Here is a 15277-nt window from a genome sequence, read left to right as displayed (position 1 = left end):
ACTCATCCATGCCTTCATCTCCTCCCGACTGGACTATTGCAACTCACTTCTCCTTGGCATCAGCTCCACCTACATCAACCGACTCCAACTGGTCCAGAACGCAGCCGCCCGACTCATCACCCACACCAAATCCTGGCATCGCATCACTCCAGTCCTCAAACAACTTCACTGGCTTCCCATCTCCCACCGGATCGCCTACAAAATCCTGATCCTCACCTACAAAGCCCTCCACCATCTGCCCCCCCCATATCTCACTGACCTCCTCTCTCCCCCTATCAACCCTCACGGTCCCTCAGATCCACATCAGCCAGTCTCCTCTCCATCCACAAGTCCAACCTCCGCAGTTTTGGGGACAGAGCCTTCTCCAGGGCAGCTCCCAGGCTCTGGAACTCCCTCCCCCAACTGATCCGCAATTCCGTGTCCCTCACCAATTCCATTCCCGCCTCAAGACCCATCTCTTCACCTCTGCCTATCCTTAGCCCCACGTGCCGTCCCTTTTCATCTGTGCATTAATTGCCTCTAACTGTGTTTTGTATTGAATTCTGTCTTTACTTTGTGTACTAGTCATGTCTCTACTATTTATTTCATTCCCCTTACATGTTTTTCCTCTACCTGCTAAATTTTTGTAAGGTGTCCTTGAGACTCTTGAAAGGCGCCCATAAATAAAATGTATTATTATTATTATTACTTCCCCACAGCCATCAGACTATTAAACACAACTTCAAACAAACTCTGAACTGTAACAGCCTATTGCACTTTATCTGTTTATTTATGTGTGTGTGTATATATATAATATTCTATGGTATATGGACACACTGATCTGTTCTGTATTTATGCCTACAATACTCTGTTGTGCTGCAGCAAGCAAGAATTTCATTGTCCTATCTGGGACACATGGGTGTCATGGTACACCAGTCATTGAAGGTAGGCATGCAGGTGCAGCAGGCAGTAAAGAAAGCGAATGGTATGTTAGCTTTCATTGCTAAAGGATTTGAGTATAGGAGCAGAGAGGTTCTACTGCAGTTGTACAGGGTCTTGGTGAGACCACACCTGGAGTATTGCGTACAGTTTTGGTCTCCAAATCTGAGGAAGGACATTATTGCCATAGAGGGAGTGCAGAGACGGGTCACCAGACTGATTCCTGGGATGTCAGGACTGTCTTATGAAGAAAGACTGGATAGACTTGGTTTATACTCTCTAGAATTTAGAAGATTGAGAGGGGATCTTAAAGAAACTTACAAAATTCTTAAGGGGTTGGACAGGCTAGATGCAGGAAGATTGTTCCCGATGTTAGGGAAGTCCAGGACAAGGGGTCACAGCTTATGGATAAAGGGGAAATCCTTTAACACACTGATCTGTTCTGTATTTATGCCTACAATACTCTGTTGTGCTGCATGAAGCAAGAACTTTTTTTCATTGTCCTATCTCTGCCACAGAGGGTATGAGGCCAGTTCATTGGCTATTTAAGAGGGAGTTAGATGTGGCCCTTGTGGCTAAGGGGATCAGGGGGTATGGAGATAAGGCAGGTACGGGATACTGAGTTGGATGATCAGCCATGATCATATTGAATGGCGGTGCAGGCTCGAAGGGCCGAATGGCCTACTTCTGCACCTAATTTCTATGTTTCTATGTTTCTAAACTCTCTTGACTTGACGACTTAAATACCAGCCATGATGAAGGGTCTTTGACCAGAGATGCGAATTGTTTCCCTTTCCGCAGATGCTGTCTGACCCGCCGAGTGTTTCTACAATTTCTGCTGCTTTTATTGCTCATTCAAAATGTGACTGTTAGTAACTCAGCGGGTCAGGCTGAACCAAGCGGAAACCAAGCAACTGGTGATTTTTACTCACAAACCCGCTGGAGTAACTCAGCAGACCAGGCAGCATCTCTGGAGGAAAAGGGTGGGTGATGTTTTGGGTCGGAACCCTCCTTTTAACTGATCTGAAGAATTTTACCGAAACCAATTAGCCTACAAACTTGAAGGTAGACAAAAGTGCTGGAGAAACTCAGCTGGTGAGGCAGCATCTATGGAGCGAAGGAATAGGCGAGACCCGAAACGTCGCCTATTCCTTCGCTCCATAGATGCTGCCTCTCCCGCTGAGTTTCTCCAGCATTCTTGTCTACCTTTGATTTTTCCAGCATCTGCAGTTTGTTCTTAAACCTACAACCTGTACGTCTCTGCAACGTGGGAAGAAGCCAGAGCACCCGGAGAAAACCCACGTGGTCACAGAGAGAACGTGTAAACAGTGCTGCTGCAGAGCTAAGGGGTAGAGTTGCTGCCTTACAACGCCACAGACCTGGGGGTTCGATCGTAACTACAGGTGCTGTCCGTACGGAATTTATATCTTCTCCCTGTGACTGCGTGGGTTTTCTCTGGGCACTCCGGTTTCCTCCCACACTCCAAAGTCGTGCAGGTTTGTAGTTTAATTGGTTTTGGTAAAATTGTCCGTAGTGTGTGTGGGATGAGTGTTAGTGCGCAGGGATCGCTGGCCGGCGCGGACCCGGTTGGCCGAAGGGCTAGTTTCTGCGCTGTATCCCTAAAACTAAACTAAACCAAAATACTTTAGCTGGTTATATCATGCTCAGGATTTCCCACATGGAAGTGACTAAATTCCCTCTTTTTTTTCCACAACCCGTGTTATTTTCAGCCGTTCTGGCCTCTGGGCACTGGAATTGGCCGTGGATTTCTGGCAGCTTTCGACGCTGCATGGTCGGTGCGGAAGTGGGGCAAAGGCATTGGCCCCTTGGAGCTCCTGGCTGAGAGGTGAGACTGGAATGCATCCCGACACACACTGCTGTTCAGTTTCTTTACTGTTCACCCCATTTCCTCGTCTCGGAGTTTGGACCTTGTCTGCTTATTTTACTGAATGCAAGTCGGATCATTAAAGGTGACGGAGCCGTATAGGCGAGGCTGATGGAACGACAAACATAGAATGGTACAGCACAGGAACTGGCCCTTCGGCCCACAATGTGTGTGCCGGACATGATACCAAGATAAACTTCTCATCTCCCTGCATATGATCCATATCCCTCCACTCCCTGCTTATCCATGAGCCTCTTAAGCACCATTATTGTATCTACCTCCACCACCATCCTTGACAGTGTGTTCCCCTCTGTGGGGGAAGAAAATGTGGAAGGAAGCCACCAGATGGGAGAACCGGAGTTGGGGGGGGGGGGATTGCAAGTGGCCTGTCAAAATTTTGTCCGGATTACAGGAGGTGCCGGATCACCAGTTGCCGGAAAATCGGCGGTGGATCATTACCACCTGTATCTTCCCTCATCCATATCACAAGCAACCTTAGTTAATCATGAGTGGGAGAGTAACTCCTTCTCTATCTACAGGAGCCATGGTCATTGTGGACAGTTAATACTAAAGCTGAATTGGTTGATGCAACCAGCTACAAGATGGACTTTGAGGGACCACCTGAGAGAAGTATATAACATTATGAGAAGCATAGTTAGAGCATACAACGGTGGCGCAGCAGTAGAGTTGCTGTCCTACATCACCAGAGACCCAGGTTCGATCCTGACTACAGGTGCTTATCTGCACTGAGTTTGTACATTCTACCTGGTCTCCACACGGGTTTTCTCCAGTTTCCTCCCACACTCCAAAGACGCGCAGGTTTGTAGGTTCATTGGCTTCTGAAAAATGTAAATTGTCCCCAGTGTGTAGGATAATGCTAGTGTACGGGGGATCGCTTGTCGGCGCGGACTCGGTGGGCCGAAGGGCCAGTTTCCACGCTGTACCTCTAAAGTCTAAAGAACTTTGTGATGACCTCGGGTTCCAAAAGGTTTTGTGGCAATGGAAAGCTTTCAGGCGAGCCGGGAAAGCAAAGCAAATCCAGCATTTTAGGGGAAAGAGAAGAAAGATTACAAGTGGTGCCTGAACCTGTGACCTTCCTGATCCTCCTGTGTTTCCTGAATGTACAGTGAAGGCTTCTAAAAACTTGGCAACATCCTTGTAAAATCCGGGTGATGGTGAGAAAATGTGTGGCATTTGAAAGAGGCTGGTTCCTCGCCTAGTTTTTTGTTGTTGTTGTTGTTGTTGTTGTTGTTGTTGTTGTTTATTTTATTAGAAGTTAATACAGTACAAAACAGTACAGTGGAACCTAATTTTAGGTGCCAACTATGTCATACCGTAATCCATTCTATGTACAACCTCTAGTTTTATGTTATGAGAAGGAAATAAGTAAGACAAGAAAAAGAAAACAATAGAAAGAGGAGGAAGCGGAAAAATAGATGGTAGAGAGTAGAAAAACGTGAAGTGTGTATATAAAATCCTCGCTTAGTTTGATGGATCTGAATGGTAACTCCCTGTAACTTGCTACAAGGTGCCAGATCAGGGCAAACCTCGTCCATGGGAGTGGCGTGCCATATTTATCTAATTAAGACACGTCAGTGAATAAAATTGTTTCACACATCAGTGAATAAAATTGTTTCACATCTTTTAATACAGATGTCAGATCTGATCTCTCGGTAAAACGTTCGTGTGAAGGATGCCTTGGGGCTGGTTAGTTTAGAAAACCTTTCAGTTCATTTTGGTGGAGAAGTCCCATGGTTGTAGATAGGGTGTGTCCAACCTCAATCTGATTCTGATTTGAAGGTTTTACGATCTGATCGATAGAACTTTATTTATCTCAGGAGGGAAATTGATCATAAAACACAAGACACGTGAAACAAAAAATTAAAGTGAAGAATGGAACGGATTGGGGATGTGCAAACATTGGGGAAGGAGGGTGAGTGGAGTTGGTCTACCCCACTACAGAATGGGGAGGGGTTGTACAGCTTGATAGCCCCGGGGAAGAAGGATCCCCTGTGGCGTTCTGTCCTGCATCTTGGTGGAACCAGTCTGTTGCTGAAGGTGCTCCTCAGGTTGACCAGGTGGTGAGCTGCATTGTCCAAGATGCTCCGCAGTTTGAGGAGCATTCTCCCCTCCAAGACCACCTCCCATAAATACAACTCCACCCCCAACGGGCTGGGGGAAAAGGTCCCGACTTACCAGACGCCACGATTACCGACGGCTGGCATAACGAACCGCTACGATATATCTACGACCTCCTACGGACTCGTTACGAACATTGATCATATTGATCAGCCATGACCATATTGAATGGCGGTGCAGGCTCGAAGGGCCGAATGGCCTACTCCTGCACCTATTTTCTATGTTTCTATTCTGCGAGTTTGAATCGGGGGGGAAAACTCGGGAGAATTTGTGAATTACCTCGTGAAAGTGGGACAGGGCCTTAAGGCTCCAAACATTTTTGTGGAAAATCAATGCTTTTAGGCAAACACAGAAAGCATTTTAGAGTAAAGAGACGAATGATTACTAGTGGTGTCTAAACCTTTGGCCTTCCTGATTATCCTGTGTTTCCTGAATGTACTGTTCAGACTTGTTAAAACCAAGGAATTTAGAGAGAGGGCAAAGACTCCATTTAAGCACAAATGCCGACACATAATTTATTTGTAACTGTGATCACTTTAGGCAAACTTTGTATTTATTTGAACAAATATGTAAACACCTATATTAAAAAATATATATATTTCTGACCGTTTTTGGTCATAAACTATAAAAAACATTCAAATATTTATAAACATTGCTTTGCAATTTTAAGTTTTGCATTTGGAATGTGAGAATTAAAAAAAAAAATAACATCTTGCAAAGCCACAGATCTTCTGAGTAAATTGCTTCTATTTGCAACATGACAGAAGGAAACCGTATGGTCTTAGCCAATATGGCTTTGGTGATTGAGGTTTGATAAGAGATGGTTTCATGCACGTCAAGTTTGCTTGGTCCGTTCACAAGTACAAATGGCTGTTTGATGGTCAGTGCCATTGATTTAAAACCGAGCAAGATTTTGTCTTGTTTTTCAAACGTTGTCACACAAGGTCACGGTGGCGCAGCGGTAGAGTCGCTGCCTTACAGCGAATGCAGCGCCGGAGACCCGGGTTCGATCCCGACTACGGGCGCTGTCTGTACGGAGTTTGTACGTCCTCCCCGTGACCTGCGTGGGTTTCCTCCGAGATCTTCGGTTTCCTCCCACGCTCCAAAGACGTACAGGTTTGTAGGTTAATTGACCTGGTAAATGTAAAAATTGTTCTTTGTGGGTGTTAATGTGCAGGGATCGCTGGTCGGCATGGACCCGGTGGGCCAAAGGGCCTGTTTCCACACTGTGTCTCTAAACTAAAGCTATTGTGTAGCTTCTCGTATATCATTGTCCCTTATCCTCCTGTGCAGGGAAAGTATCTACCAACTTCTGTCTCAGACTACTCCTGCAAACACAAACAAGAAGATTTGTCAATACAGCATTGATCCACTCACTCGATACAGCCATCTTAACCTCAACTACCACAAGCCTAACCAGGTAAGTGCATATCAACATACTCTGTGCTAAAGGTTACAGTGTGTAAACAGCCATAGAGTCAAACAACATCAAAGCAGGCCCTTCGGCCCAACCTGTCCATGCTGACTAAGCGAGATCCATTTGCCCACATTTGGCCCATATCCCTCTAAACCTTTCCAATTGGTGTACCTGTCCAAGTGTCTTTATACTGCTGTTATGGTACCTGCCTCCACTGTCTCCTTTGGCAGCTCATTCCATGTACCTACACCCACTGAGTGAAAGGGTTGCCCTTCCAGTTCCTCCTAAATCTTGCCCCTCGCATTTTCAATCTATGTCTCCCGGTTCGTGATTCCCCTACCCTGGGGAGACGACTATATGCATTCACCCTAACTCATAGAGTCTTACAGCGAGGAAACGGGCCCTTTGGCCCAACATGGCCCATCTACACTAGTCCCACCTGCCTGCATTTGACCCATATCCCTCTAAACCCATTCTATCCATGTACCTGTCAAAATGTTTGTTAAAAGTTGCAATAAAATCTGCCCCAACTACCTCCTCCGGCAGCTCGTTCCATGCACCCGCCATCCTTTTGTGTGGAAAAGTTACTGCCGAGGTTCCCATTAAATCTTCCCCCCCCCCTCCCCTCACCTTAAACCTATTCTCATGATTTTATCCAACGCTATAAGACAACCTCTCAACCTAATACACTACAAGGAACAGAGTCCTAGCCTGCCCAACCCCTCTCCCTGTAGCTCAGGCCCTCAGGTCCTGGCAACATCCTTGTAAATCTTCTTAGGCGCCAATTAACCCACAAACCTGCACGTCTTTATAATGTGGGAGGAAACCAGAGCACCTGGAGAAAACCCACGTGGTCACGGGGAGAATGTTCAAACTCTGTACAGATAGGACCCGAGATCAGGATCGAACCCGGGTCTTCAGTGCTGTAAGGCAGCAACTCTACTGCTGTACCGCCATGTGTCCCGTGAGTTTCCAGTATTCACTGAAGAGTATTCACTAGAGCAACTCTACCGCTGCACCACTGTGCTACCCTCTAACGTCTGATATGTTTTCTCAGCATCCTTGTAAAAACTATCATTCCCAAATCTCCCGTTAAAACACTTTAATCAACAGTGACTCTACAGGAATCCTGTGTGAAGGAAGATTGTCCACTAAACTCTCATTTAGTTGTAGAACAGTCTGAGACTTTGTCTCATCTCTTTTATCTCAGGTGCAACATTTATACGATACAGGGCAAACCACAGAAGTGGTGAACAACAGCACTCAGACAAAGGGGAAGATGCTTCGAAATGGTAAGACATTGAAAGACAAAGCATGTCCAATATATCAGTAACACAGCAGGTCAGGCAGCATCGCTGGACAACATGGATGGGTGACGTTTCAATGTAATTTATTGTCACGTGTACCAAGGTACAGTGAAAAGCTTTTGTTGCGTGCTATCCATTCAGCAGAAAGCCAATACATGATTACAATCAAGCCACAGATATATGATAAGGGAATAACGTTTAGTGCAAGGTAAAGCCAGCAAAGTCCGATCAAGGATAAGCTGAGTGTCGCGAAAGAGGTAGATGATATTTCAGGCCTGCTCTCTGGTTGTTGGTAGAATGGTTCAGCTGCCTGATATCAGCTGGGAAGAAACTATCCCTGAATCTGGAGGTGTGCGTTTTCACACTTCTATACCTCTAGCCCGATGGGAGGGGGAGAAGAGGGAGTGGCCAGGGTACGACTCGTCCTTGATTATGCTGCTGGTCTTGCCGAGGCAGCGTGAGGTGTAAATGGAGCCAATGGAAGGGGGGTTGGTTTGGGTCGGGCCATTTCTTCAGACTCGAGTCTGAACAAAGGTCCCGGACGGAAAAACGTCACCGATCTACATTCCCCGGGGATGCTGCCTGACCTGCTGAGATGCTCCAGCACTTTGTGTCCTTATGGGTGAAAGTTGGTTACGTTAGCGGTGGTTACATTATGGATGCTTTGTGTGTGAAATGTGCAGCCTCTCCCACTGACCTGCTGCTGAAAATCTCTACTGTCCCCCCCTCATACAGATTCCGTTACTGGATACGAGGAACTCCTGAATTGGCTGCAAATCCACACAAAAGGGTACAAGAACGTAGACGTCATTGACTTGACGACATCCTGGAAGAGCGGCCTGGCTCTGTGTGCACTCATTCATCATTTTCGCCCTGACCTTGTGTGAGTTCAACAAATTATTATTGGTAATAGGGCTCTTAAAGATAGCGGAGTCAGGGGATACAGGGGGAAGGCAAGAACGGGAGACTGATTGGGGAAACATAGAAACATAGAAAATAGGTGCAAGAGTAGAGACCATTCGGCCCTTCGAGCCTGCACCACCATTCAATATGATCATGGCTGATCATCCAACTCAGTATCAGCCATGATCACATTGAATGGCGGTGCTGGCTCGAAGAGCCGAATGGCCTACTCCTGCACCTATTGTCTATTGTAATAACAATAACAAGGGCGGCACGGTGGTGCAGCGGTAGAGTTGCTGCCTTATGGGCCCTGTCCCACGGTACGAGTTCATTCAAGTGCTCTCCCGAGTTTAAAAAAAAATCAAACTCGTGGTAAGCGCGTAGAATAAACGTAGCGGGAACATCGGAGCTCGGGGACGTCTCTTAACGGCTCGTAACGCTAACGGCAGGTACTCGGGGAAACGCGGTAAGCTGGTGAAGACTCGTGAAGATTTTCCAACATGTTGAAAATTGTCCACGAGAGCCCCGAGTACCGACGAGCGGCCATTACCGTAAATCTCCGAGTTCGAATCAGGGCAAACTCGGGAGAACTCTTTGAATGAACTCGTACAGTGGGACAGGGGTTTTACAGTGACAGAGACCCGGGTTTGATCCTCATTACCGTTGCTCTCTGTACAGAGTTCGAACTTTTCGTTAGAACTTCTTGCCACAAGTGTCTGCTTTTGGGTACAAGTATTCATAACTACATGTTAAGTCTCCCTGACCTGCCTGACTCATGATCATGAACATATAACAGTACAGCCCTTCGCCCACAGCGTCTGTCCTTACCATGTTGTCAAGTTGAACTAATCTCCATTGCCTGCCTGGGATCCACATTCTTCCTTTGCCTGCATTTCTTGTGCTTGTCTCAAGAAACGAGAAACACCCCCTCCCCAGGAACTTTCCCCTCTGCAACCGCTGGAGATGCACCACCTCCCTCGACACTCTCCGGGGACCTCGACAGTCCTTTCAGGTTAGGCAAAGTTCACAAGTTATAGGAGTAGAAATAGGCCATTCGGCCCATCGAGTCCACCCCGCCATTCAATCATGGCTGATCTCTGCCTCATAATCCCAATTTCCTGTCTTCTCCCCGTAACCCTTGACACCCGCTCTAATCAAGAATTTGTCTATCCCTGCCTTAAAAATATCCACTGACCTGGCCTCCACAGCCCTCTGTGGCAATGAGTTCCACAGATTAATTACCCTCTGACTAAAGAAGTTCCTCCTCACCTCCTTTCTAAAAGAGCGCCCTTTAATTCTGAGGCTGTGATCTCTGTTCCTAAATTCTCCCATCAGTGGAAACATCCTTTTCACACCACTCTATGCCTTTCATTATTCTGTAAGTTTCAATGAGGTCGCCCCTCAACTCTAGCGAGTACAGACCCAGTGCTGACAACCGCTCATATGCTAACCCACTCCTTCCTGGAATCATTCTCGTAAACCTCCTCTGGACCCTCTCCAGAGTCAGTACATCCTTCCTCAGATATGGGGTCAAATATGCTCACTGTACTCCACATGTGGCCTGACCAGAGCCTTATAGAGCCTCAGCATTACATCTCTGCTTCACTTGCACTTCCTCCAAGCTAATCTAGTGTATCCATTGGTCTTGGTGTGGGCTTCTATATATCGGTGAGATCAAGCACGAGACTGGGTGATCATTTTGCTGAACACTTGCGCTCAGTCTGCCTTAGCCTACGCGATCTCCCAGTTACTGAACGTTTTAACTCCCCTTCCCTGTCCTGGGCCTCCTCCACTGTCAGAGTGAGACCCAATGCAAATTGGAGGAACAGCACCTCATATTTCGCTTGGGCAGCTTCCAACCCAGCGGTATGAATATTGATATCTCTACTATCATGTAACCCCTGCATTTCCCTCACTCCCCCCTCCTCCACCAACATAGTCATCCTGCTAGTTCCACTGTTTGCATCCCTTGTACCCCTTCGATATCACCTCTTCTCCAGCCAACAATGGACCATCGTGGTTTCTGACCCTCTCTGGTCACCTGTTGCTGGTCCTGCTTTGCTCTGGCCTTTTCGTACCTCTAGTTTCCTCCCCTCTACTTTCAGCCTGAAGAAGGGTTCCCACCTGAGACGTCACCCATCCTTTTTCTCCAGAGAAGCTTACTCCAGCACTTTTGAGTGTGTCTCTCTTTCTCCCCGATACAAACCAGCATCTGCAGTTCCTTTCTGCACAGTATTGTCGTTGTTGATCTGAACTGTCTTCCTTGCCTGCAGTGAGTTTGAGAGTTTGAAGGAAGAATCTGTGGTGGAAAACAACCAGCTGGCCTTCAACACTGCTGAAAATCAGTTTGGGATCTCGCCGATAATGACTGGGAGAGAGATGGCTTCACTCAGCAGTCCGGACAAGCTGGGCATGGTCATGTACCTGACCCAGTTCAACGAGTTCTTCAAGACCTTGTCCCCAGGTGGGTTTCATGCAGAATTGGTCTCCTAATTTGAGGAAGGACATTCTTGCTATTGAGGGAGTGCAGTGTAGATTAATTCCCGGGATGGCGGGACTGACATATGATGAAAGAATGGGTTGACTGGGCTTGTATTCGCTGGAATTTAGAAGGATGAGAGGGTATCTTGTAAAAACATGTCAAATTCTTAAGGGATTAGGCAGGCTAGATGCAGGAAGATTGTTCCCGATGTTGGGGAAGTCCAGAACCAGGGGTCACAGTTTAAGAATAAGGGGTGGGCCATTGAGATGAGGAAACACTTCTTCACCCAAAGAGTTGTGAGTGTGGAATTCTCTGCCACAGAAAGCCGTGGAGGCCAATTCACTGGATCTTTTCAAGGGAGATTTAGATCTTGGGGCTAACTGAATCAAGGGATATGGGGAGAAAGCAGGAACGGGGTACTGATTTTGGATAATCAGCCATGATCATATTGAATGGCGGTGCTGGCTCGAAGGGCCGAATGGCCTACTCCTGCACCTGTTTCTACATTTTTAATTCAAGTGTCACCTTAACTGCTAAACGACACGATGCCCGACACGTTATGTATAAACTCTCTGCCATTTCCTCTCTCAGAACAAGGCGTTCAGAAAAAGATGTTGACTCTGATGTCTGCTAAATCAGCCCTCGTGTTCCTCAGTACCCTGCGGAGAAACGTAGCCAACAAACGGAGCTCGCTGGTAATTCAAAACGTTATATTTTTTAAAAGGCTTTCAGTATCGGTATCGTGAATTGGTTTCTTATCGTCACAGGTATTGAGATTCAGTGAAAAGCTTCTGTTTACATGCTATCCAACCAAATCAGATAATATTTTACCTGAACACAAGCGAGTCGTGCTCAAGTAGAACAGGTAGAGCAAAGAGAAAGATATCCGTGTAGAATATAGTTTCTCAGCAGAGGACCAGAGGCCACGGGCTCAGAATAAAAGGACGTACCTTTAGAAAGGAGGAATTTCTTTCGTCAGAGGGTTGTGAATCTGTGGAATTCTTCTCCTCTGAAGGCCGTGGAGGCCAAGTCAATGGACATTTTAAAGGTGGAGATTGATAGGGACCTGATTTGTACGGGTGTCGGGGTTTATGGGGAGAAGGCAGGAGAATGGGGTTGAGAGGGAAAGATAGACCAGCCATGATTGAATGGCGCAGTAGACTCGATGGGCCGAATGGCCGAATCAGCTTCTAGAACTTATGAAAACTGAGTTTCTTGGCCCCACGACAAACTGGTCTTAATTGTCAGCCCACATACCTGGCTCTGGTTGTGCAGAAATGTTCCTTCAGTAGATTTGGAAAAGCCAGAGGCATCATATTTGGTTCCCAACTTCTCTTTCCTAGCCATAGGTGTGATCTTCCACCTGTCCAAGTGACTCTATTGTTTGTGATACCCTTGTGAAGTATCTTGGAGCATTTCACTACATTGGCCCATATTCGCTGTTGTTGACCCATCTACCCATCTTATGTAACCAAGCGGAGGCATCATTGAGAGCCTCTGTCTTTGATGAAGGATACTTATTTGGGCAGCACAGCGATATACAGTTGCTGCCTTACAGCGCCAGAGACCCGGGTTCAATCCTGACCACGTGGTTTTTCTCCAGGATCTCCGGTTTCGTCCCACATTCCAAAGATGTACAGGTTCGTAGGCTAATTGGCTTGGTAAAAATGTAAATTGTCCCCAGTGCGTATAGGATAGTGTTAGTGTGTGGGGATCGCTGGTCGGCGCAGACTCAGTTGGCCGAAGGGCCTGTTTCCATGATGTTTCTCTAAACTCAACAAAACTATATCTTATTCCAATTGAATGCTCACTTTAAATGATCCTAATTCTAAATGATGGATTGTGAACAGAACCTATTGAACCTGTGTGTTTCATGATGGAAAAGGCACAGGAAAGGAGAAACTGCAATGTTATGGAATAGCAAGACGTCTGATTATGTGATTTATCTTCATAGGAGAGAACAGATGCTGACAAGGCTTCTGAGAAAAAGAGATCAAAGGTCAGTTCTGCTGAAAGATTTCTAGCCGGCAATTACTTATATTTGCCTTACAGCGCCAGAGACCCGGGTTTAATACCGACTCTGGGTGCTGTCTGTACGGAGTTTGTACGTTCTCCCCGTGACCTGCGCGGGTTTTCTCAGGAATCTCCGCTTTCCTCCCACACTCCAAAGACGTACAGGTTTGTTGGCTGATTGGCTTAGTATAATTGTAAATTGTCCCTAGTGTGTGTAGGATGGTGTCAATGTTACAATTTTACTGAGGCCATTTGGCCTAGAAATCTGCACGTCTTTGCAGTGTGGAAGGCAACCGGAGCGCCCGGAAAAATCCCATGTGGTCGCGGGGAGAAGGTACAAACTCCGTACAGACAGCACCCGTGGTCAGGATCGAACCAGGGGTACTTGGCGCTGTAAGGCAGCAACTCTACTGCTGCGCCACCCCAGGCATTCTGCGAATGTGGCGTAACCCAAGTCCTACAGGGCTGCATCATGACTCGACTGACTGAACTTAATTTGTACTCAGGCAGAGGCAGGACCAGGGACGTCAATGACGGAAGATTCAATGGAGTCAACAGTAGAGTCGCCGTGGATTGAGAACTTCAAGGCACAAACTGAGGAGTCCAGTGAAATTCAAAGACAGGTCAGGGTCTCAGCCTCCATGCTGTTCTGGATATGATCACAGAGTCCTGGGATGTGTCAACTATACTGTCTCAAACAGGAACCGCATTGTATATATTCCATAAGATCTTAGACATTTACAGCAACGTTTGTCCCATCAAAGCTGAACTGGATCTTTGAAAGAAATATCCTATTAGTTTCAATCATTTCTTGTTTCCCCATATTCCCCCAGTCCTCATTGGGGAGATGATGGGGAGATGAGGGTTTGGGGAGAAGGCAGGAGAATAGGGTTGAGAGGGAAAGATAGATCAGCTATGATTGAATGGTGGAGTAGACATGATGGGCTGAATGGCCTAATTCTGCTCCTATCACTTATGAACTCGCCCCTAGACCTAAATATGTTTCCCCCTATAGGCAGTGCAGCGACAGATTTGCTGCCTTACAGCGCCAGAGACCCGGGTTCCACCCTGACTACAAGTACTTTCTGTACGGAGTTTGTACGTTCTCCCTGTGACTGCGTGGGTTTTCTCCGGGTGCTCCGGTTTCCTCCCACACTCCAAAGACGTACAGATTTGAAGTTTAATTGACATCTGTAAATTGTTCCTAGTGTGTAGTATCGTGCTAGTGTCAGGGTGATCACTGGTTGGCATGGACTCGATGGGCCGAAGGGCCTGTTTCCGTGCTGGCCCTCTCTAAAGTCTAAAGCTCATGTATTCAAATCTCCCTTTGAAAGTACCTGACCTTGATTGATTGATTGATCGAAAGATACAGCATATGAACAGTCCCTTTGACAAATCGAGTCCACGTCGATCACTCATTCACGGTAATAATTCTATGTTATTCCACTTTCGCATCCCACCCCCTACACACACCTTACAAACCTGCACGAGGTTGGGATGTGGGAGGAAACCGGAGCACCCAGAGACAGCCCACTCTGTCCCAGGGAGAACGTGCAAACTCCACACAGACTGCACCCAGTGGTCAGGACCGGACCCGGGTCTCGAGCCGCTGTGAGGCAGCAGCTCTACCAGGTGCGTCTGTAGATTGTATAATGTGGAAGATAGACACAAAAAGCTGGAGTGACTCGGTCAGTCAGGCAGCATCTCTGGAGAAAGGGAATAGGTGATGCTTCAGGTCGAGACCCTTCGTCAGACTGTTATGTCGACTCTCATATACAGTGCTGTGGCCATGTACATAACTCGTGCTGCTGCTGCTGCTGCTGAACTCTTTGTGTGTTGTCCCTCTGTGTCTCAGGCCTCCTTGAGGAAGGGTGACGAACCCAGTAGCAGCGAGGTTTGCTATTTGTGTAAGCAGCGGGTCTACGTGGTCGAACGGTTCAGCGCCGACGGCCAATTCTTCCACCGGGGCTGTTTCACGTGCCACCACTGCGGCACCACCCTGCGCCCTGGGAACTACGCCTTCAATAGCAGAGATGGCAAGTGTCGAGGTCTTTCATTTCCGCGCCCGTTATTCATTTAAAATGTTAATTTTGATTTTCCAGAACGGGCTCCGCAAAGTTTGTGCTGAACATAATTCCTAGTTGCATTGACCTCATCTCCCTGTGCGTGACCCGTTTCCCTCTATTCCCTGCACGTCCATGTGCCGATCCAAA

The 15277-nt window shown here is 47.1% G+C and overlaps 2 protein-coding genes across 2 annotated transcripts in view; one reads left to right on the top strand and one right to left on the bottom strand.

Moving 5' to 3' along the window:
* rpl10a (ribosomal protein L10a) overlaps window positions 1-15277 on the bottom strand; it is a 216781-nt gene that overhangs the window by 50093 nt on the left and 151411 nt on the right. The gene's annotated exons all lie outside the window — the stretch shown is intronic.
* LOC129708827 (F-actin-monooxygenase MICAL3-like) overlaps window positions 1-15277 on the top strand; it is a 54051-nt gene that overhangs the window by 31225 nt on the left and 7549 nt on the right. The window contains exons 10-18 of the mRNA XM_055654834.1: window positions 2649-2764; window positions 6236-6362; window positions 7570-7651; window positions 8402-8549; window positions 10843-11033; window positions 11643-11746; window positions 13006-13050; window positions 13571-13687; window positions 14920-15100. Coding sequence (XP_055510809.1) covers window positions 2649-2764; window positions 6236-6362; window positions 7570-7651; window positions 8402-8549; window positions 10843-11033; window positions 11643-11746; window positions 13006-13050; window positions 13571-13687; window positions 14920-15100 — 1111 coding nt within the window. The remainder of the gene's footprint in view (window positions 1-2648; window positions 2765-6235; window positions 6363-7569; window positions 7652-8401; window positions 8550-10842; window positions 11034-11642; window positions 11747-13005; window positions 13051-13570; window positions 13688-14919; window positions 15101-15277) is intronic.

Source organism: Leucoraja erinacea, chromosome 24 (genome assembly GCF_028641065.1).
Source record: "Leucoraja erinacea ecotype New England chromosome 24, Leri_hhj_1, whole genome shotgun sequence".
NCBI lineage: Eukaryota > Metazoa > Chordata > Chondrichthyes > Rajiformes > Rajidae > Leucoraja > Leucoraja erinaceus.
Note: the sequence above shows the minus strand (reverse complement) of the source record. Positions and strands in the feature narration are given on the sequence as shown.